Here is an 18,409-nt window from a genome sequence, read left to right as displayed (position 1 = left end):
AAGCAGCAGAATGGGTGACCCAACTGTAGGACGAGGATGCAGCAGAGCTGGCAAACATCAATGTTTTCCTGTAGGAGCTGAGGGCCAGATTCAAGGATGAATCCCAAGCCCAGGATGGGGAGGAAATCAGAGAGATGAAGCAAATGGGCTGCTCAACCAAAGAGTACCTCCGAAACTTCAGGAGAGTTGCTGGCAAGCTATGACAATAGCCTGAGTGACTCCTGATCTACTTCTTTAAAGAAGACTTGGACAAGGAGTTGCTTCACACCTACATCTGCTGAGAAGTCCCCAACTGAATCCACGAGTGGTACCGGATGGCAGTGGCCATGGACCTCGAGCTGCATCAGCACAAGAAGGGAGGATTGACTGATAAAAAATCCAAAAGCCAACCTGAGCGGTGGCAGCTCACCCAGCAATCTAACCCCCGCCAAGAGGAAGAGCAGTCAAGGGGAGCCCTGATGATTAAATGCTTCTGATATGGCCAGCAAGGTCACCGAGTGGCTGAGTACCTGGCTCCATCCCTCATCCCACAAGTAAAGACCTCGGAGTCAACCAAGCCAAAAAAGTCACCACAAAAAGATATGGAGAAGGGAAAGTTTGTCCACCAAGCCATCAAGGTCCCCCCTCCCATCAGTAAGGAGGGGGGAACTCCGGTCCCGGAGACCCAACTGATGACAATCTATGACAGTGAGGACAACGGCAAGTATGACCCGATGTTAAGTGAAATCATCTGTCCCTTCACCATTCATTTGAAGCTAGTGGCACCCAAGACCACTAGCACAGGGGGAAGTAGAAGGAATCATAGACACAGTCTGTACCCAGTGTCTGATCAGTCTGCCCACAGTCCTGAAGCTAAGAATCATGACAAAGCCCCTAGCCAACCCCATACGCTTCGAGCAAGTCAATGGGTCACTAATAGGAGGAGCCCCAGCCACGCTCCTCACTGAACCTGTGATATTAGAGATGGGCCGGCACTGGGAACTGATCCAATTCATAGTGACATCAAAAATGACAGAAGCAGTGATTCTGGGGCTGGCATGGCTGGACAAATGGGGCCCCACCATCTCATGGGAAGGTGGTTACATAAAGCTGAAGCTGGGAATAGGCCCTCTCCCCCCTCCCAATGTTTACAGGAAAGGAGTTGTCCAATGACTGAATGGCACTAAGCGAAGCAAAAAAGTGGCCACTGCCTCACAGCAGCCCCCAGGCACTCCCCAGATCCCCAGAGAATACCAGAACTTAGCTGGAGTGTTCAGTGAGGGGGATTGCAACATGCTCCCCCCCACCAACCCACCGACTGCACCATAGAGATCATACCAGGGGCAAAACTACCCAAGCCCAAGATGTACTCCATGACCCCCAATTAGATGAGAGAACTGAGGGAGTACATCGACACCAATCTAACCCAAGGGGTCATACAGCCAGCAAAATCCAGAGTGGCCACCCCAGTCCTCTTTAAAGAGAAAAGAGACAGGTCAATGAGGCTTTGTGTTGATTTTAAAGGATTAATGTCATATGTGTGGAGAACATGTACCCACTCCCCCTCATGAAAGACATGCTGGCACACCTAGCCAAGGGAAAGGTATTCATTAAGCTAGACCTATGAGAAGCATATTATCAGGTGCAAATTAAGGAAAGAGACAAGTGGAAAACCGCCTTCAACTGTCCCTTAGGGAGCTTTCAATTCAAAGTAACACCCTTTGGGTTGCAGGGAGTCCCTGCAATCTTTATGCAACTGATAAACCAGGTGCTGCATGAGCACCTGTATAAAGAAGTCCTTGTGTACCTAAATAACATCCTCATTTTCACTGAGACCCTAGAAGAGCACATTAAATTGATGCACCAAGTACTGAAGAAACTCCTTGTGGCTAAGCTATATGTGAAGCTATCAAAATGTGAATTCCACAAGACTAGCCTGGACTACCTGGGCTACTGTCAGATCTGTATATCTGCCATTCTTCAGGGGAAGGTTTTTTTAAAAAATTTCTCTACTTATTACTTTCTTTCTTATATATCCTATATCGTGCAATTTATTGATTTATAACTTCTAGCCTGGCACCTAAGTGCCTTGCATTTTGTTCCTTTTGCAGAATGTAAGGGGAGGGAGGGCCATGTGGACTGCATCACCTGAGAGCCGGCGGAGGATGACCCTGGGAAAGTTCCATTATCACTTTCTCAGAGCGGCCGGTACAATAACATCTTTGCACCTGTGGATTGGCTGAATCCACATTGGACTGTTGCGAGGGATTTCTAATTCCTTTATTCTAACTAAAGGGCCCTCAGAGCCTGCTTTCTTTTCATCCTGCTATCACCTCTATTCAATAAAAGGTTCCTTTTGAAATGCCAAGTTTGAAGAGTCTACTTTCTTGAATAAGGGGGAGAGGCCGGGCCTTACAGCTACTGAGTGTCAAAAGAGGGCATAGAAATGGACCCAGCTAAAGTTAAAGTGGTCTTAGACTGTCAAGCCCCTCATACATGAAAACAGCTTCAGAGTTTCTTGGGGTTTGCCAACTTCTATAGGCAATTCATTCACTGAAATTGCCCTGTCCATCACTGAGCTATTAAAAACTGGGGGAGGCCTGCAGCAACCATGGCCAAACCAACCCCTAAATTGAATTTTAGAATCCCAGTGGGCATTTGAGGCACTGAAAGCCCTATTCACCAAGAAGCCAATCCTCAAGTACCCTAATCCAGGACAGTCCTTCATAGCCCAAGATGATGCCAGTGATGTAGCCATCACAGCAGTTCTCCTTCATAACAATGCTGATGAACTTGCAACCCTCTGCATACACCTTCAAAAAATTGATGGAGACTGAGAGGAGATGGGTGGTGTGAGAGAAGGAAGCCCATACAGTCTGATGGGCTCTACTGGAAGTGATACACTTCCTTGAGGGCAGCCATGTACCGTTTGAAGTGTGGACTGATCATAAGAACTTAGAGCACTCAAGATCCCATGGAAACTTCCCCCAAAGCAAATTGGTTGGGCACAGTACTTCAAACAGTTTAATTTCAAGCTAAAATACATCCCTGGGATGGGGGGTGGGGGGAGAACCTCCTGATAGATGTCCTATCGAGCAAGCCAAAATACAATAGTAAATGTGAAGAGGTGGTTCATGCTATGATTCCCCCCTCCAACCTGCCTCACAAGCCATGACCCGAGGATAGGCTAGACGATAAAGAGCCACAGATGGGGGGGGGGGTTGACCCAAAAACTAAGAGACAAGCTGCCAGCCGACCCATGGTACAATGACAACAGAAAGGCACTGACCCTGAGAGATGGACTAGCCTGGAAAGGCTCAAAATTGTATGTGCCTAAGAGCCTGTGACTCCAAGTACTCCAACAGAGTCAAGATTCTAAGCAGGCAGGGCTCTTTGTATATTTGAAAACTCTGCACTTGGCCAGAAGGCAATTTGGTGGCCAAAGATGAAAAAAGACATTGAGGACTATGTCAAAAGCTATGTCACTTGTGCAGCCATGAAAAAAAGGCCAGGGAAGCCCCAAGGGCTGCTTCAACAAGTAGCAGATTTGTCCAGACCCTGGAAAGAAATTGCCATGGATTTCATTGTTGAGCTCCCTGAGAGTGGGGAAAATATAGTCATTTGGACCATAATAGATTTGTCCTTGAAGCAAGCCCATTTCATAGCTTGCCCAGGGCTCCCATCAGCACAAAAGCTGGCCAGACTGTTCATAAGGCAGATTTATAGGTTGCATGGCGTTCCCCACAGAATCACCTCTGATAGGGGGATCCAATTCACCACCAAGTTCTGGACGGAGTTAATTAGGTCCATTGGGTCCTTGCAGGGGCTCAGCATTTCATCCAAGTACCAATGGGTCCATGGAATGTATAAATGCAATGGTGAAGTAGTAGTTGAGATGCTATGTCTTGGTGGTACAGGGGTTTAAGGCACCCTGTTATTAAGCTGGTTATTAAGACCAGCTGCCTGCAATTACTGCAGGGTTCGAATCTCGCCAAGGCTCAAGGTTGACTCAGCCTTCCATCCTTTCTAAGGTAGGTGAAATGAGGACCCAGTTTGTGGGGGCAATAAGATGACTTTGTATAAATATACAAAAGGATGAAGGCTATTGCTGAGCACATTGTAAGCTGCCCTGAGTCTTCGGAGAAGGGCGGCATATAAATCAAATTAAAAAAAAAAAAACTATCAGCACTCTATTTGGGCAGAGTTACTGTCATTCACTGAGGTGGCATACAATAATGTGGTGCAACGGCAGCACTGGCCTGACTCCTTTCCAGGTCACTAGTGGCATGAAATTCATCCCCATGCCTGAACTCCCCAAAGGAGCCCCCCTCATCCATGTTACTAAATGAATGGATGGAAGCATTGAAGGAGGCATGGGAAAATACCAAGCAGGCTTTATGAGAAGCGGCAAAAGCCCATAAAACACAATCTGACAAATACTGCAGCCCCCAAGTGCCGTTCTGAGTTGGGAGCAAGGTCTACCTCTCAACGAAGTGCCTAAAGTTAAAGCTCCCTTGCAAAAAAACTAGGACCAAAGTTTATAGGGCCTTTCCCTATAGTGAAAGTAATCAACCCTGTTACCTTGGTACAGCTTAAACTCCTTTGTTAGGGAAAACGCATCCAGTCTTTCACAGCAGCTTGTTAAAGCTGGTGGTAGGCTCCCAGATCAGGCCGGTAGATCGGGCACCCCCAAAACCAATAGTGGTGCAAGGGGAAACACATTACAAGGTGGAGAAAATCCTGGATTCTAAGTTGCATAGAGGCCAGCTGCAGTAACTTATGCAGTGTAAGGGGTACCCACTCTCTGAAGCCACCTGAGTCAAGAGCTGGGAAGTGAAGGCAGATAGGTTGGTCAAACAGTTTCATGATGAATACCCCCCAGAAACCTAAGGGGCCTCCAGGGGGAGGAAGGGGAGATTAGGCTGAACCTTGAGTAACCTCTCTGCACTTTCTTTTCTTTGTAGGAAGTCCTTTTCAATTAAGGGTCACCTGTCAATCCTGAAGCTGACATGACCGAAGCCATTTTGAAGTTTCAATGTTGCCACACTGGAGCTGACGAATAGGGAGGGGGGAATAAAGATAGCTGGGGTTTTGTAGCCAAAACAAAATACTTTCTCCTGGGAACCAAAGACATTCCCACAGGTGGCCAGAGAAAGAGGCGGAGTGACATTACCAGGCAACCGGATGGCACCTTGATTGGATCATGTGACTGATTGTTTGGGAAAAGGAAAAATCTTTTACTTTTAATCAGGTGAAAACCACGGGACCCTTCAGTATTTGTTTTCACCAGAAGTGTGCCAGTATGATATACCCAATAAAACTATTCTTTGAGGAATCTACCTGCCTCAGAGTTCTGTTAGCTATGGGTGTATTACTTGGAACCCTGAAACCTAATAGATTCAGGGTGCACCCGATGCTTAGTCAGCCTGCAGACAGTTTGGAAGTTGGGGATGCAAGTGAGAAAGCTATGCCAACCTATGAGATTTGAACAGGTCAATGGTTCCATCATTGGAGGCTTGCCTGCCTCCTACCTAACAGAGCCTGTCCACCTTAAGTTAGGAACTCACCAAGAGACCATTCAGTTCATGGTTGCCTCTAAGATGGCAGAAGCTATGATATTGGGGTTAGCCTGGCTGACCAAGCAGAAACCCATCATACATTGGGGAAAGGGAGAGAGGTGCATGGCCATAACAGGGAAGGGAAAGAAATCCCCAAAAGAAAACCATGCCGAGCCCAGCCAGCAGAAAGAAGAGAGGGGAGGACTTGAGTGTACAAAAGCAGAATCTAAATTGCTGCCAAAAGCACAAACCATCCACCCAACAATACTGGAATTTAGAGAAGGCATTCAATGAAAAAGAATGTGACATCCTACCCCCCACCCACCCCCATCCCACGGACTGTGCTATTGAGATCCTGCTAGGAGCAAAACTTCTGAAACCCAAGATATACTCAACGACTCCAAGGGAAATGGGGAATTGAGGGACTACATTGATAAAAACTTGGCAAGGGGTTTCATTCAGCCTCCAAATCCCGAGTAGCAGCATGCTATTTAAGGAGAAAAAAGATGGATCACTAAGATTATGCATAAATTGTAGGGGTATAAATGACATGTGTGTAGAGAACATGTACCCGCTCCCCCTCATGAAAGAGATGCTGGGACATTTAGCCAAAGGGAAAGTGTTCACCAAACTAGACCTCAGGGAGGCATATTACTGAGTGAGAATCAAAGAAGATGATGAATGGAAGACTGCCTTCAATTGCCCATTAAGATGCTACCAGTTTAGGGTGATGACCTTTAGACTACAGGGAGCTCCAGTTGTGTTCATGCAGCTAATCAACAAAGTGCTGCATGAGCACCTATACTAAGGGGACCTAGTGTATTTGGGTGACACTCTCATCTATTTAGACACAATGGAGGAACACGTAAAACTAGTACATAGAGAAGTCCTGGAGAAGCTCCTGAAAGCTAAATTGTATGCCAAGCTGTCTAAATGTGAGTTCCACAAGAACAGCCTAATCATGGCTTGCTTGGCCACACCTAGAAACCTAGACTATTTAGGATATAGAGTGTCTTGTGAAGGGGTGGAGATGAACTCGGGAAGGTGAAAGCCATTCTAGAATGGCAAGCCCCACAAACCCATAAACAATTGCAAAATTTCCTGGGCTTCACAAACTTCTATAAGCAATTCATCCTCTCCTTCGCAAAGATCACCTTACCAATCAGAGAACTGCTAAAGACAGGGGGAGGGGGAGAAAAACCTTGGCCCAGCCAGACGCTAAACTGGACAATGGAATGTCAAGCAGCCATGAAGCTAAAGAAACTGTTTGCGGCTGAGTCAGTCCTAAAGCATCCCAACTTGAGGAACTATTTGTGATCCAAATGGATGCCATCAATGTAGCAGTGGGGGCAGTTCTCCTCCAAAAGGACAAAAAAGGGAAACTGCAGCCATGCGCCTACATGTCCCGAAAGCTGAACGAGACAGCCGGTGTTGGGCAGTGCGGAAGAAAGATACTTCAGGGTGCGATGGGCACTGATAACATGGAGACAATTCTTAGAGGGCAGTAAAATCCCTTTTGAAGTATGGACTGACCACAAGAATCTAGAGGCGTTAAGAACCCCCCACAAACTTTCCCCCAAGCAGTGCGGTGGGCTCAATACTTCAATCAGTTTTCATTCACATTGAAGTACATCCTGGGGGGGGGGAATTTCCTAGCCAACGCACTGTCCCACATACCCCAATATAAAAGCGCTCAAGAAGAAGTGGTTAATTCAATTATTCCTACGAACCAGTTGGCCGTGTAAGTGACCACTTGGCAGTAAATGAGGAAGAAAACCCCCAACCCCAGTGAGGATTTAACTCAACAGATGAAAAGAGAGCTGCAAACAGATGCATGGTTTGGGGCCTATCGGGAGATTTGACACTAAGAGGGGACTTGGCCTGAAAAGGGGACAAAATGTACATCCCCAAAAAGTTACGGGCACTAGTCTTGCAAAGCAGCCACGACGCTAAACAAGTGGGTCACTTTGGGTTCCTAAAAACCTTACACTTGACAAAACATCAATTCTGGTGGGCCAGGCATGAAAAAAGGACATAGAGGGCTATGTGAAAAGTTGCACTATATGTGCTTCTATGAAACAAACCAGAGAAGACCCCCGGATTGCTACAAGTGACTGAGACAACCCGGCCATGGGAGGAAATAACCATGGACTTTATAGTAGAGCTCCTGGAGTGGGAGGACTACTGTAATCTGGACTATAGTTGACCTGTTCTCCAAGCAAGCTCACTTTGTAGACTGCCTGAATCTCCTGTCAGCCCAAAGACTAATCAAGACATTTCTGCAGCAGATCTATTGACTGCACAAATGCCGAAGTGCAACATCTCAGACTAAAGGGTGAAATTTATGGCTAAATTCTGGTTGGAATTCATAAAGCTAATAGGGTCCTTCCAGGGCTCAGTTCTGCATTTCATCCAAACACGAATGGAGCCACAGAATGAGCTAACACAATGGTGGAGCAGTAACTACATTGCTATGACAACTATCAGCAATCAAACTGGGCAGAACTCCTACCATTTGCTGAGGTTGCTTACAACAACGTGGTGCATAGGACACTGGACTCACCCCATTTAAAATAGCCACAGGGTGGAGTTTGTGCCCATGCCAGAGTACCCAAGAGAGTCTCCCTCATCAATGTCTCTAACGGAGTGGGTAGATTCTCTCCAAAACCTGTGGGGAAATATAAAAAAGGCCCTACCTAAAGCAGGTGTTTACCAGAGCCAAAAGCCTTTTTCACAATACCAGGAGACTCCATTGGACAACGTGACCCGGTCTAATAGGAGGGAAGGAGAACCTGAACTTTGACTATATGGGTGTGTGGGAAATGGTTAGATCTGATTTTTCTCTCATCTGTGCTGAAATGAAGTACTCAATAAAGTTGAGAGTTGCATTAAGAGATTGGGTCATCTCGACCATGCTTGCTTTGGTTGGGTTCATCAGTTAGAACATTGACACTTACTGCTCATAACACAATAATAATACAAATACAATTTTGTCCTATTTTATCTGGAACAGTAGAGGAAGCATTCTCTGATGGTCCATCCCCTATTGGGCTCTTGGCATTTTCCTTCCCCTCTGAAGTGAAAGAATTATAGCAATTTCCCAATCCCCCTCCCATTCTTGTATAATAATTGGAGTGGAGGGTTTGCTCATTGCACAATCATCAGGTTTTCCAGGTGGTTGTTTTGAAGATAACACTCTCTGTGTCCTGGTTTGACCTCCTTAAGGAAAGTAAAACACAAATCTAATAGTAAGTTAAAAATTAAAAACTACCATGGATTGGATTTTGGAGAGATTCAATAACTTCACAGTTACAGCAATTATTAATCTGCTTTAGAATTTTATTCTGATACCATATTCTTTTCACCTATATGCTGATTTACTTGTATATGAACAGTTGAAGAAAATGTTCAGTGAAGCATTGTATTGATTAATTTTGTGGCTTCTGCTACTTATATCATGATGAAATGGTCACTAGAGTCTACATATTACCCTAATAAACAAATAGATGAGACATTTTGTTTTGAATATTCATACCTTGTCTGGCTTGTAAGCTTAAAGCTGACTACAGATTCCTTATTTAAACCAATTGCTTCAATATCAATAACATCATCTACTTCTGGATCTGTGGCAACAAACAATATTGGAAACTTCCAAATGCCTCCTGTGCTATGCTGTACCACCAAAGTTGCTGGATTCCTAAAAAAAAAATTAAGCATACAATATTAATTATCATTAAAAGTTTCATGAAACGCAAATCAAGTCAATGATGAAAGTGCAATGGAAGCTTATATTCTTTAACACGTAATGCATTACACAACTGTTTCTAAATTGGATTGTAGATATTATGTTTAGGCAGGATAATATATTTTTTCTTACTTTGGAACAGCTGACAGCTACAAATTGTATTTTTTTTATGTGCTTCTTTATTTAATGAAAAACCCAAACTAATTGGTGCAATCTAATTCACTTAAACCACAGTACATTTAGATAGTAGTATGGTGAAGAGAAAACTATAATATGACAACAATAACAGAGATGTATTTTAAGTTCCAAAAATAATATAACATTCTATCATAAATTCCACATTCCATCAGAGGTGAGATTTCACTCTTAAGGAAACTATAGTTAGAAAAGATAACTTTTCCCTCCTATTCCCCTTCTGCACAACCAGAGACTGAACTGCCGAAAGTGTTTTTCAGATATAGTTTAGCTTGATGACAATTGGAGATACAATGGAAGAGAGAATGAGAAAAAAAGCTTTCTGAGGACATTTTTGTCAAATCTTGCTGAAGCTGGGTTTGAATTCACCTATTCAAATTCAAATGCAACCTGAAATATAAACAGTAACTACTTCCGATCATTGATCAATATATTTCTGAGCAGTGGTGAAATCCAACATTTTCCCCTACCAGTTCTGTGGGCGTGGCTTGGTGGGTGTGGTGTGGCTTGGTGGGCGTGGCAGGGGAAGGATACTGCAAAATCTCCATTTCCACCCCACTCCAGGGGAAGGTTATTGCAAAAACTCCATTCTCACCCCACTCTGGGACCTGCCAGAGGTGGTATTTGTCAGTTCTCCAAACTACTCAAAATTTCCGCTACCGGTTCTCCAGAACATGATGGATTTCACCCTTGTTTCTGGAATATTTAAATTCTTTTGAGATCCATGTTCACAGCAAACCCATGTTATCCAGTGGAAATTCCAAGACTTGAAATGGCTAAAATTTGTCATTTAAAAAGCAGATAAATTTAAATAAATTTCTAACATAGAGTCCTATATTCAATTTAGAGGATACAAAGCTTTGATTGAGTGAATTCCATGACTAGAGACATAGGAGTCTGTTTCTAAACATGACAATGCCAAAATGACTTGTGTTCTGACCTCATGATACATGCGGTGTTAGTTTGTATTTGGATTCTGCATCATGTAAAGAGCAGAGTTTGTATCAAAATACTGCAACACATGTTGCTTGGGATATCTACAGCTACCAATACAGGGGATAGTTTAGTACATGAACAAGAACTTTTGATTTTTAAAATAAACATGTGAATTATGTGAGATTTTCCAGAGCTTATTAAATCAGAGTTTACAAGACAGTAATATTTTGCATGTGACATACTCCAAATTGTTGAATTAATGGATTAGAATCAACTCTTTAGTTTTATCCAAGATAGGAAATAAAGGAAAAATTATGTTTCAATTCTAGTAAGTAAATTGTGGATACTATCATTAATATACCTTGTTGGTTTGTAGGGTGTAAATATTATGTTAAAGATCAAGGTCACAATTCCAGTTTTCAGATCTCGCTCTTTCTTTATCAAGTTTATAGCTATTGCAGATTTCAGCTGAGAATTCATTCTTTCAGATTCAAATTGAATTTCATACATAAAGTCATCTGTTGTGGAGAATCCTGTAAAATCAAAATAATTATCCAGATAATATAAATGCATTTGGCTCTTTAAACAGTTTGAAATGTTACAGAGATTTTAATGACCAAAGTAATTAATCAAGAAATATGAGTCAATTTCCCAAAGAATAGCTAAGCACAAACAAATCTTGCACTGCAAACCAATGTAGAGGTTGGTTACAATCACTTATGGGTTTCTTCACATAGTTTTTGTAGAAAAATGTCAAAACTGAAAAACCCAATACTTATCTATAAAAGTATTGTATTTATCAAAAAGAGGAAAGAGGAAAATATATTTTTCAAATGTAATTAATTATTCCTGAATTGGAAAAATAACATTTTCAGACAGAGATAATATTTTGTATGCGTATCTGCACATGAAGGTCAATAAATTTTACAAATGCATCTCTTGCAGGAGATTATAGCTTAGTTGAATGTCTGTCTATAGTACTCTCTATAACTGCCAAATAAACTACAGACTCTCTGTAGGCTGGTTGATGCTTCAGCATAAGGATTAGAAGAAGTGAAGAAGCCCTCAACATATACATATGCAAGCAAAAGAGATAATCATGCAAAAGAGACAATCAACAATAAACAGCCCAACTAAAGAACCTTAAGATCACCACCCCAACATTGAAAGGGCAAGCCACTAGAATATAATCTGAGAGCAAACCCCAATCCTTATTAGCACTGATGGTGTTACTGTACCTAGTTTGGGCAATGAAATGTCTGCAAGATAACAACCAAGATCAGATAGCTCCAAAGGCCCCTGAGTTACAAATATTCTCCTTTCTTATCTTCTCTCTTATAAAGAAAACAGGGCAAGATGAGGCAGGAATCAATTTCTTTCCACCTCCTGAATGAACTTTCACTGGTCATAGACTAGAAATCGGTGCCATGAACCAGATGGCCTATGAACCAGAGATTGCTCACTAATCACTTAATATATTGTATATATTATATATATTATATACAATATATATAATTGTATATATATATTATATATGCAACATTTATTTCAGTAACTGAAAGTTAGACCAGGACTGCAGTAAGGAATAATGCCAAAGATGGAAGTTCATAAACAAAGATTAAATTCTGTATGAGAATTCTTGGTTAAAATATTAGAACTTATTTATTTATGTCATATATAAAATCATGATCTCCTCTAGCACACATGCACACTCTATTAAGGTATGAATACCATTTCCAGCCTTTGTCAAATTGATCAGTTACTAATTGTGTACTAAAGTAGTGCATTCACAGTAGGATACTACTGAAGACTCATAATTATTCCACCACATAAAATGTCATCATGCAGAGATTCTAACATAAAAATAAACTTAATAGGAGAGAGGATGAATGACATCAATTGAAACCTACCACACAGACAAAACTGATGTTTCCTTCAGCAATCAAATTACTGTATTGTGCAAAGACAATGGTTATTGAAGATCATGGTGTTCAGATATGTAGGTCTGAACTATAAGTTACAATTGAGTTGTATATTCCATTTCCATGCATTTCTTTAAAAAATGGTTAGTTTTGTTTCTCCCATATACACTCACCATTCTCCTATCATTCACTATTTATTTTTGTTGAAATCTTTATTTTATATACTATATTATGTCTTTGCCAAATATGAATATGAATATATTAATCATGAATAATAATTTTAAATAATGAACAATGTATTAATATATTAATGTAAGTGGATTAGCACTAGGATCAAACCACTTATTATATAATGTCATGATAGAAAAATAATGCAGCTTTATACCGTATATTAGCATGAATGGATGTATATGAAAAATGTTGAATGTGAGACTTTCTTAAAGCAGGCCAAAAAGCTCAAGAAGATTTCAGTTCAAAGCACCATGCAGAAAAGTATCAGAATAGAAAGTATGAAGATATAGGGAGCTTCCGGTTGATGTCGTAGCAATACAGACACAGAGGAACAGGTCTCAGCATTCCCTGTGCTGAATTCTTCATGTTTGTGGGCTCCAGAGGGAGCCTAAACTGCCTTGAAGGGATGTTGTGGTCCATCAGCAGCCTGCAGAGCTGGCATCAGAGTTGGACAGTGAGGAGGCTGTGGAGGAACATGGGTCAGTCCTGGAGTCTGGGGAAAGTCCGGATGAGGGCTCTGCATTGGAGGCAGAGATGGGTCCAGGGCCATCTGGGAGTGATGCGCGGACTCCGGAGCCTCCAGAGTCAGACAGCAGAGAAGCAGAGGAACAGGAGGAGCATGCACAGAGCTACCAGAAGTCTTTGGCAGAGTGTCAAGGGAGATAAAGGTTGGTGATTATCCCGAAGGACTTCTCCCGAAGGACTTTTTGCAACTAATTGGGACTCAGTTGTGACTGAACGTAATTCACAGCTGTTGCAATAAAAGAGGTTTTTGGGACTACTCCTGTGTTTTAATGACTCAGGAAGCCTTGGTCATCAGTTTGCTTTCCTGCCTCAAAACTAATTACCAACAAATCTTTATCACAATGGAACAGCTTCGTGCCGAGAACGCGCAGCTTCAGCAGCAATTAGCTTTGTTGGCAGCACAGATGGCTCAGCTCCAAGCTCCTGCTGTTCCCCCTCCCAGTAGAAAATGTCCCATTGCTGTGCCAGACAACTTTGATGGCAATCAGGCCATGCTTCCTGCTTTTTTGGGACAGGGCCAGCTTTTTATCAGCCTGAGAACTGAAGACTTCCTCACTGATCAGGATAAAGTGGGGTTTATGATCAGCCTGCTCTCTGGCTCTGCGGCTTGCTGGGCCATGCTCCTGCTGGTCCAGGCTAGTCCTCTGTTGGACGATTTCAGGCGGGGTTGTGAGCATCTCAGACTTATGTATGAGGACCCCATCAAAACGCAAATTACCACCAGACATCTGAAGACCCTGGAGCAGGGCCGGAACCCGCTGCAGGAATATATCAGTGAGTTTCGGCTGCTTAGCCAGGATTCAGCCTGGAATGAGGCTGCCCTCATGGACGCATTCCAGGATGGGTTATCGGAGGAGTTGCAGGACGAGCTGGTCCGGGTTGATATCTCTCCGACCCTCAACATGCTTGGTCCATCTGTGCCTTAGGTTCGACGCCCAGTTGCAGATACAGACCAGTTGCCATTCCTGCCAGGAGACCAGGTGGTACCAGTCATGTGTGAGACTGGAAATAGGCGCAGCCAGACCCCATCTATTGGTGGCCAAGAAAAACAGACAGTGATCAGGGGGGTTATGTTTGTATTGCAGGGAACCTGGGCACATGGCCGCTTCTTGCCCCAAGAAGCAACGAGGGGAGTTGGGTCCTGGGCCTGCCCCACAGCCACAGAAAACCCTGTCAGGAAATGCCCTGAGCCTGATCTAGGGGAGTTGGGCACACACCAACATCAAGGCATGCCCAGCAGACTTGGAGCCTGCGCACCCCCCCCCCCCGGCAGCAGGGGATTCTGGCTCATGCCTTGGTTGACTCTGGAGATACAACTAACACCAACAGTACCTCCTCCTGGTCCTGCAACATCTTCAGGAGCATCACCTGTATGCTAAACTGGAGAAATACCAGTTTTTCCAGTCCACCATCGAGTTCCTGGGGCATCACATCTATCCTGAGGGCATTGCCATGGAGCTGAGCAAGGTGGATTCTTTGTGTAGTTGGCAACCTCCTCGGCGAGTGAAGGATGTCCAGTGACTCCTTGGGTTTGCCAACTACTATCGGACCTTCATCCCTGGCTTTGCTTCTTTGATTGCACCCCTCACTCAGCTTCTGCAGAAAAAGGTCCCATCCGGTGGAGTACCCCCAAGCAGCAGGCATTCCAGGCCTTGAAACAGGCCTTGAAGTATCAAAGTGGGCGAGTAGATTTCTTTTTTTCTTTATTTATTGTTGTTTTGACTTGCTTTTCCTTTTACCCCTCTTTTTTTTAAGTATAGCAAGTAAAGTACAAAGCAGGCAAGAGATGATTCCTTTTCTCGGTTGCTGTTTTGAATTGTCTTTCCCTATCTCTCCCTCTCTATTCTTTTTCTTTTTTTCTTTTTGTAGGCAGGTGACATGATTAGAAGTTAGACAGGAAAGAAAAAAAAAGCTTTTTAATATAGGGTGATATGATTAAAAGCTAGAATAAGTGATAGAAATAAAGGGAATATTAATGTATTACATTTTATTTGATAAAATGAAAGTGATAGTAAGAAATAGGTGGAATAATTGAATAATGATATATTATACAGATGTGTAGTGTTATGGGAATTTTAGAAATTGATTGAATGTAAGAATAATGTTTAATCTGATCAGTTTTGTTTGTATTGAAATGTATGGCATCCAGGTGCCACACTGTTCACACATTGATTTGACATTTTTATAAAAAAATTAATAAAAAAATAAAAAACTTAAAAGAAAGTATGAAGATATAAAGATGTTTCAATAAAAAGTATTTCTTTTGTGAAATGAAAGAAGCAATGCATTCTAGTGAAACATTATCAGGAGGAGTGCAAGCAAACATCAAGGTGGGTCATGGATTTGTAAGTCTTGGGAACCAAACCTATTATTTAAATTCTACACATGTGGAAACTAGCCAGATTTTAAGATGGATAGGTATCAGTAGGAATGACTGAGTGAAATTTGTATTTATATTTATACATCTCTGGGGGGGGGGAAGCAGCACCAAATGAGATTTGCAGTCTTCAGTGGTCTAGTTGGCCTAATCCAGGATGGAATACTAAAAGTAATTAAGAAAATTAAGATTTTTTTGGGGGGGGGGAAGTTTAAAAATTAAGAAATGAGAATATTCAAGGTAGCAGAGCTGAGCAAACTCCACCACAAGTTGGGTACTATTCTGAAGATGCCAGGCATGTTTGTGGAATAGTGCAAATAAATACTTCATCAATAAAGGATACAACTTGGATCCTTTATGATGGGAAAAAGTGATACATGTATTGGAAGTCTCTAACTGGGAAAATAATGAGAAATAATAATAGATGGCATCACTATCACAAAATAATTATATTGAGTGTAGGAAGTTAGCACCCACCCCTTTCCTGGAAGAGTGAAATATTTTAGGAAATATGAAAAAAGGCAGAATATTATATTTCCCTGGATGAGAAATATGAGAAGCATATTTTACAGACAAAGCAGCTCCCACCTTCCTGCCCCCCACCCTTTGTCAATGGGCCATTAAGGCCTGGGCCAGTCTATTCTACATAACAAAGATCTACCTTGTTCAGGCAGAGCCATAGTAGAAATTGCCAAAGATAGGATTAGCCCTCTACACAATAGCAGCAGAAACTCACCACATGTGACCTGGGAAGCACATGTGACCATCAGCCAGCAAGACCCCCACCCACTGGGAGTCTGACAACCAATCAGGATACTCTTTCGGGGCCCCAAGAAATGCAGAGCCAGAGAGAGCATAAAAACCCGAGGATTTACTGTATCTGCCCTTTTCTGTTCAGGAACTCAAGCCATGTGATCCTGTCCACCATTAAACCATCTTTCCAAGCAGTCTCCATGTTTCCAGTGTCTGTTTCCCCACTTGGAGCAGAACCTAGAAGGATGTTTCTTCCAACATGAGAACACTGCAAATATAAATTTGCTTTGAAGGAAAAACCAAGTTTGCCAGCTGCTCAGAATGACTGAAAGTTTTCTGTGGGCCAAGAAGCTAACATTGGCATTTGATGGATAATTTGAAAACTAATTGGTAATGCGTATGAGTAGTCTGAGGTAGAACTGCAGAAGGTGAAAGCTTTGGGAGCTTAATTAAGCTTAATTAATTAATTAATTATGGCTTAATTACACCCAGACAACAGAATGGTTTGCTGCAAGAATTCTTGATTGAATAAGAGTTCTAGAGATATTATTTCCTTTTAAATCTATCTTAATGGGAGCAAAAATATATATTATAAACAATGTAAAATTGGCTCAGTGCTGCCAATTTATTAAAATTAGCTATCATAACAGGTACTACTTGTAATTGTGAATTGAAATAATATAGGGAAGCATAAGGGAGAAATAATGTAATATTAAAAAAGGGTTTGTTTGGTTTTTTTATTGATGGGGAATCAGTTACAGAACAAACCACACTGTATACGGAGCATTCCCCTAGGAAGGGGGGGTTTGTAGTCAATAGTATAGAAACATGAGTTAGAGTTCCTTAAGACAAAGTATTTTATAAGATGCCTAAATATATTGCCAGTTACTAAAAACAAAACAAAACAAAACATAAACAATCCAAAAGGGCATGTTTCATCATCACAATACGTCTCATCTCTAACGCATAGATACATTTGAAATAAATCAGAGGTCTGTCAGACTTGTAGAAAATTTTGAATAATCTGAATCATGTAGTTAAATCTGTTCTAATAGATTTTATGCATGAGAAAATACAGTACATTGTATCGAAATATTGATATATTTTAAAATACATCTTCATCTGTTTTACAGACATTCACAGAGGGAATGGTAAAAATATTTATAGACTGTACCATTTAAGAATCCAATTGAAGATCACCATGAAGCAGTCTCAGCTTTAAAAAAAATGCTAGCAAATAGAAAACAAGAGGTTTATACTAAGTCTTTTTGTAAATATGTCAAAGGGAGTGTGCGCAGCATGTTTGTTTCTATTCTGCAAGTCTTATGTGCAATCCCTGAAAGCTAAACTAGATAGCAAATTTTGCTGTTCTATCCCAAATTTATTTTATACTACTATAAATGGATGGCACATTATGAATGTATGGTAGGTGACAATTAGACCACAAGCAGCAAAATATGTCACTTACATATTTTATAACGTGGCTCAGAGGCAGGTTTACTATTTCCAGATACTATTTGTAAGAAGGTATCATGGCTTGCTGGCTGCTATTGTGAAACTATAATTGCATTTGTTCATTATATAATTGTTATTGAAGAAGTTATAATTATTTTAACTATTAATAATTTTAAAATATTCAATTATTTATTCAAAGACTAGTATGAAGCCAATGCTACAGGACACTATAAAATCTGTAGTTTTGCTCAAGAACAGAATGTTTTCAACTGTGAAATATGATAAGTTTTATAAATACTAAGTGTGCAAAAATTACATATAGAAAGCATCCCCAAAACCCTTCCCCCAACCGTCCAGCTAGAATTATCCAATCCACATTCCCCCCACTCATGTGGAGTGCAGCATCTAATGGTGCCATCCTCCTGCTATGCCACGACGATTGACCTTGAGTAGTTACCAGCTTCAAAGAAAACACTGAAGAAAACTTTCTCTTCTCTTCTCCACCAGCTCACTTCCCCCCTCCCAGACATTCCAATAGCTCCCCCCTCCCCCCGTTACAATGGCAGCCGAGCAAGCAAACAATGAAAAAGCGAAGGCTGACATTCGGCCCTCTGCAGAAGAGACATTATTCCTACAAGAAAACCAGAATAAGAGAAAATAGGTAATTACAGAACCAGGAACATGACAATAGCATCAAGATTAAGGTTTATCAGGATATTTGGAATAGAACAAT

The 18,409-nt window shown here is 41.7% G+C and overlaps 2 protein-coding genes across 2 annotated transcripts in view; one reads left to right on the top strand and one right to left on the bottom strand.

Annotated features, from left to right (window-relative positions):
- The window catches only part of LOC148113425 (uncharacterized), a 165,922-nt gene extending 160,608 nt beyond the window's left edge, over positions 1–5,314 (top strand). The window contains exon 4 of the transcript XR_015728228.1: positions 4,944–5,314. The gene's annotated coding sequence lies outside the window, so the exon portion shown is untranslated. The remainder of the gene's footprint in view (positions 1–4,943) is intronic.
- The window catches only part of CFAP47 (cilia and flagella associated protein 47), a 596,979-nt gene that overhangs the window by 59,258 nt on the left and 519,312 nt on the right, over positions 1–18,409 (bottom strand). The window contains exons 60-61 of the mRNA XM_087871295.1: positions 10,775–10,946; positions 9,073–9,234 (exon numbers count right to left, since the gene is read on the bottom strand). Of these exons, the coding sequence (XP_087727421.1) occupies positions 9,073–9,234; positions 10,775–10,946 (334 nt within the window). The remainder of the gene's footprint in view (positions 1–9,072; positions 9,235–10,774; positions 10,947–18,409) is intronic.

Source organism: Pantherophis guttatus, chromosome 5, assembly GCF_059756535.1.
Source record: "Pantherophis guttatus breed Tessera chromosome 5, ASM5975653v1, whole genome shotgun sequence".
NCBI lineage: Eukaryota > Metazoa > Chordata > Lepidosauria > Squamata > Colubridae > Pantherophis > Pantherophis guttatus.
Note: the sequence above shows the minus strand (reverse complement) of the source record. Positions and strands in the feature narration are given on the sequence as shown.